Raw genomic sequence first — 6,059 nt, 5'->3', positions numbered from 1 at the left:
CACAAATAAAAAATAATAACACACACACATAATACATAACAATAACGGTTCAGTTATATAGCTAGCATATAACGTAGTCATTATTATATTGGAGCGTTTTACTTTAAATCGTCTTTTATCCACTCAAAATACACGAGTCATTATATGAAATCCAATATAATTAGTTGTTTTAGACAAGTTGGAGCTATAGACTGTTTTTTAGAAATGGCACTTTTTTTCATTATGATTTGTTGCAAAATGAAATTAAAATATAGTAGTAAACAATCAAGTCTTTTTAAATGTCCACTGAAAGGTTCATTTTTATTATATTAATCACTTAAATTCCAAGTGACTTTGAGACATGAACACTCTGGAAAGTTTTGTTAGTTGAACATCAAATAATGCACAGAAAAAATTATCCAAAACTGAAAATTGATGTCAACTAATAGCAAATTTGGATGTGAAGAATTAAGAACCTTTTCGCCATGGAATAAAACATTTTAAAAGATAATTGCGACTTTTTTTCTCAGAATTGCAGGATATAAACTTGTGAAAAACAAGCTTCCATTTCATACAGCTGTATCACAAGATGATTTAACGCGGCAAATGCTTCTAAAGGACTGTCTCTGGACATTTATATATTATTCAAATCTCTCATTCTGTAGAAATGAGTGAAACGCAATTGTTCACAAATGGGTTGACCTTTTTATGCTGAAACGCAGATTAAAAATGGAGGCTTAAATAGAACAAAATGCAGAAAATTACAAACAAGCTCAATCATTTGTTTCAAACCCTAAGGAGAATAGTTGTAAATGGTATGACAAACATCTAGACCAAGACAATCACTAATTTATACACAACTTTATTTCATTATAGGTCCTCCCGAACTGCTGGATGGCAGTAGATGAATGCAAACTTTCACAACTGATATCATTCTGAAAGACTCTTAGAGCTGTGGTAGATCTACAAAGCAATGAATTCATGCCAAAAGAACTCCCACTTATTTAATGCACTCCCCAGACATCAAGGTGAAATGTCAACATGCAATAAAGATTGGAATTTAAAAAGCATTACAACCGTCTTCAATTTAACCTTTTCTATCAGACAAGTAACAAAGCTGTTTAACATCATGAACCTTGCAACTCTAAGATCTAAAAGAGCAACAGTCAGAACACTTAAATCTGAAAAGTGCAGAGCTCAGTTTTCTTGTACTTGCAACCACAATATTGCACTATTATAGTGGAAACAGAACAACTTACGACTTAAGGCATGGTTAAATATTACAGTATATTCTAGTTTCTGAACCTTAAATATGCAGCATCCTTATGGAGTATCTGAATCCCACAATGATTATAACATTGATAGCAATTGAAATGCGTTGACAGCAGAGCCAGGTCTCATGCTATGAGTCTTGCAGTTTCTTCTCCAGTTCTGTAAACACCTTTGCGTTGACCTCATCCACTTCATCCTCCACCTTATTAAATACAAAGATATACAGTCATGTGAAAAGTGAAAGTCAAGATCACTGTAGGTAAAATATTCAAATAATGTTCACATGAATAACTTTAAAGAGGCCATATTATGCAGTTTTAGTCATATTTAGTCTTGGTTTTCATGCTTGAACGTTCAAAAGACAAATTATTTTTCAAATATTTGACATTATTGCAGCACCTCCTTTCCCAGTCCGTCACTAACGATCTGTTAAGTTTCTGTCTCTATGAAGCCCCTCCTTACGAAAAGTGAAATGTGCTCTGATTGGTTGACCGTTTCAAGCATGTTTTGGAAATGTCACGCTCCCTTTTTACCCCTAGCATGTCTTAGGCGGGAATTATTTAGATGAGGGATATTGAAGAAAACATTGCCTGGAAGAAAACTCAAGACTACAATCGAGGCGTTTCAGGGAGTTCAGAAACAGTGCGCACTGATATGGAAAACAACTCCCTTTGAAGTGGACTTTGTAGCTTTGGGCTTTGTAACTTTGCAGACCTTTTTCATGCTCAAACAGCAACATTACACAGTAAAGAAAGTAAAAAAAAAAAAACATAATAGGCCATCTTTAATGGATTTATATCTCTCACCTGTTCTACCAGGTCTACCTCGGGTATATAAAACTGCAGCATGTTCTGGATGCCATTTTTTAGGGTAACTGTGGAGCTGGGACAGCCAGTACAGGACCCAATCAGCTTCAACTTCACAGTGCCATCCTCAAAGCCTTTGAATATGACATCTCCACCATCCTCCTGAACCGTGGGTCTTAAGGAAAGCAGACACAGCATTGAGCTCTGGTGGATATCTAAAAACCTTCATTACATAACTAGCTAATAATCTGAAAGCCCTGTCCACATAAACAGCCATTTTATTGTGTCATGCTAAAAGGTTTTCACTCGAGTGGCTAGTATTTATATTTTTAAAATCTAAAATGTGTAATAATTTATTAATTAATCATTACTAATTGAACTAAGTACCAAAATAAATATATAAATATAGATTAAATATTTTTTAAATATTTTTTTGGAATGGATAAAATCACATATAAAATACCATTCAAAAGTTTGTTAAACTCTCTTACACTCACTAAGGCTGACAGTTAAAAAGGTGGAATATTATTACAATTTAAAAATAAAATAACTATTTACTAATTTAATATATTTTAAAATGTGATGCAAAGCTAAATTTTCAGCATCATTACTCAAGTCTTCAGTGTCACATGATCCTTCGGAAATCATTTTAATATGCTGATGTGCAGCTCAAGAGACATTTCTCATCATTATAACAGTTGAAAACATCATTATATTTTTGTGGAAACCATAATTTTTTTCAGGATTTTTTGATGAATTAAAGTAGAAAATAACAGCATATATTTGAAATAGAAATCTTATGTAACATTATAAATGTCTTTACTGTCACGTTTGATCAGTTTAATGCATCCTTCCTAAATAGAAAGTATAAATTTCATTAAAAATAAGATTTTGACCTCACCCCGACTTTTGACAGGTATTGTATATGGAATCGAAACAATAAACCTAAAACATACCTGATCCGTGTGTCTAACAGCTCTTTGATCATTGAGACAATTTCATCATCATCCTCTGTAACACCTGAAGAATAAAGACACATCAAAATGATCAGACCAGTTAAAATACAGTACATAATGCACCATCATTTATTTAGTCAATCTGTGCAATGTTTGGCTCACTGCTCTCAGCATGTGTTGCTCCCATTGCGATGGCCTCTCCACTCTCAAAGAACTTAGCGATTACCTCAGTCGCATGTCGTTTAATGTCTGTCCATTCAACATCATCATCTGTCTTTAATAAAGTAACAATTTATTCATGAATTTAAAAGCAGTACTTCAGAACACACGCTAACAATAAAACAGAATGTCTAATCACCAGACGCTACCTTAGTCAGTGTGATGAAATCTGGGCCATAAAATACACTTTTTATGCCTTCAATCTGGAAAAGATCCCTGTTGGATGATTACAACAAATGTATTTAATACACAGCAAGGCTATGCATGCCTTTTGAAGGATGCAAGAGCATCTGAATACCTCAAACTGACAGATAATCAATGCAGAAGAATTAATGATACATTCAAATCATTATTTGCAAAAGGACACTATGATTTGAAAATAGGTAATAAAGCCGAAACTGTGTTTACCTGGCCAAAGGGGAACTCTCTGCTGAGTTTGATGTTGGAAACTCGTGAGTCCCTGTCCCCAACACAGGCTTACCGGGAAGAAACTTTAGACTTCTGGGGTTTGGTGTGTCTTGAGTTGAAATTGAAATCTTTCGTACTAAAAAACAAACAAACAAACAAGAAACAACGACAACTAATAAGTCCTCAGAAGGACTACATGACTGTACAATATAAAATTCAGCAGCATTACAAATTTTCAATCATCAAAAGTGATCTTTAATGAAATAAAGAGGATATCTGGTAAAAGTAAAATGCTTCACCTGAGAATGATTTGCATTCATACTGTTGAGAATGTATTCTGTGGGAAGCCCACATTGAATAGCACTGATTTCGGTCATTTACAGGCAATCTAAAAGAGAATAAGTGATTACATTCCCCACGCACATTATATCATTATATATGCCAAAATACGACCATAATAAATAACAGTAAGTAAATAAAACATATAATACATTGGGGATCAAATGAATACACAGAATTTCACTCAAACAATATACATTTTTTAATGTATTTTTATGACAGTGCAAGTCACTGTAATGACTACCAAGGTAACCGTTTGACTTTGGTGGAAATTACGGTCACCATTGTAACCTAGAACTATCGTCATTTGACAATATAGTATGTAACAATACACATCTTGTTTTTTAAATACAGTGAAAGATGCTGTACACCATTTCCAACCTAAAACGATGTGTCCGTATGAGTCCCAATAGACTCCATCTTAAAGACGCCGCCATTTCGATTGTTTTGAAATTTAGGACCCCGAAGCAGACAATAACGCTCCTGTTCAAAAATTCGACTTTGTGTGTGTTTAATGCATGTTGTGTGTGATTTTAAATATATAAAGTGCTTATAAAAAATGTTTAGGCAAAGAATATGAAATCAGAGTGAATTACGACAAAACAACTGAACAGCATTGCACCTGGCAAACCAGGCGCAAGTGGTCTAATGCTCGCTTCATTTCTTAAAGGGATAGTTCAACCTCTTTTATACTGTCTATGAGTTCAACCCAAAATTTTAAAAAAGAAAGAAGTAATTTACCTAGTCACCCGTATTCGAAATCTGTGACTTTAGTTTTCTCTTTTACTTAACACAAAAGGAGATGTGACAAATATTAGACAGTATGACAGTAAAAGTTGAGGCGGTCAGTCTCTCACATTCTGTATAACATATATTGTATTCAGAAATTCAGCCATGTATACGTTGACAAAAAATGTAGGGTGGGATTTTGTCCATCAGGAATTTATATGGTTGTGATTTGCTATTGCTGTGATCTCATGTGTGACAGGTTGTCACACGGCACGCCCCCTCGTGCCAGTAAATACGTCATCAGTAAAAACATCAGTAAAAATGTGTTACTGTAAGAGGGAGGGGAAGTTATTTTGAACAAAGAGGGCACATGAGGGCCCTCTTCTTTAAAAAATTCCATAAAAAATAAGAACTGTCAATAGCCATTTCTAATTTCTATCGCAGCTAACATTAAAGTTTTTAATATTTTTATACTGAAATAATTTCACATTTAATATCCAAATTAGTGAAGAAACAACATGAAGACCTATTAAATTTCTGTTTAATGGCATCTTTTTACAAAAGATGGCATCACCGATACCAATAATGCAACCGATGTCTCAATGAAATTTAGGCATTCAGCATTAGGCTACAGTATAATTCAAAGCTATACATATGGACATTTATTACGCTTTAAGAATAAAAAAATGTATGTTAAGTGAACTTAAAACAATCTTCACATAAACATATTATAATAAATGCAATTAACCTGTGCCCTTCAATATATCAGGGCTCAATTTTTCCTATGGCCCAGTTTAGATTTTTTACTTGCCCAGTCAAAACGCACAAAAATGTATTGTTTTCATTGCGTTTGACCCATGTAACCTTGTAAACAGTGCATTAAGATTTTGTATGTATAGGTCAAACAGGTAAGACACTTCAGTCTTCTTCACTGCATAACTCATAACTTCGTTTAACTCATAGATTGTGCTTGCGAGGATACTCGGCAAAGTTTTTGGCATAATTTGTGTGTTTTGTCAGTTTTGTCAAGTGCTGTCTGAAGCTGTGCGCATGATGCGTAGCCTACACTCTAAAAAATGCTGGGTTGTAAATATGGACAAACCCAAATGTTGGATTAAAAATGCATTATACAAATTTACCCAACGGCTGGGTTTGTCCATATTTGACCCAAAATTGGGTTAAAACAACCCAGCATTTCTAAATGTTATTTTGAAGTATGTGTTTCCACAAGTCTCTAACGGCAGAGACCAAGTCAAGTCTCAAGTATTTGGGTCTAAGACAAGTCTTGGTTCTATTTTTAGGAATCATTGAGGGTTTTCACGACACGTCATCAATCTAGAAGTCGGCCATT

At 34.2% G+C, this 6,059-nt stretch overlaps 1 protein-coding gene across 1 annotated transcript; it reads right to left on the bottom strand.

The window, feature by feature from the left end:
- Positions 1–825: 825 nt before the first annotated feature.
- On the bottom strand, positions 826–4,640 carry LOC307010615 (NFU1 iron-sulfur cluster scaffold homolog, mitochondrial). The gene is made up of 8 exons (XM_079635413.1): positions 4,361–4,640; positions 3,940–4,028; positions 3,641–3,776; positions 3,382–3,448; positions 3,176–3,287; positions 3,014–3,077; positions 2,058–2,232; positions 826–1,453 (listed from the first exon to the last, which is right to left on the bottom strand). Exons 1-8 carry the CDS (start codon positions 4,414–4,416, stop codon positions 1,382–1,384), a joined length of 771 nt encoding a protein of 256 aa, XP_079491539.1. The 5' UTR covers positions 4,417–4,640; the 3' UTR covers positions 826–1,381.
- Between the last annotated feature and the right edge of the window lie 1,419 nt (positions 4,641–6,059).

This window comes from Phoxinus phoxinus (assembly GCF_949152265.1).
Source record: "Phoxinus phoxinus genome assembly, chromosome: 14".
In the NCBI taxonomy this organism is placed as follows: Eukaryota; Metazoa; Chordata; class Actinopteri; order Cypriniformes; family Leuciscidae; genus Phoxinus; species Phoxinus phoxinus.
Note: the sequence above shows the minus strand (reverse complement) of the source record. Positions and strands in the feature narration are given on the sequence as shown.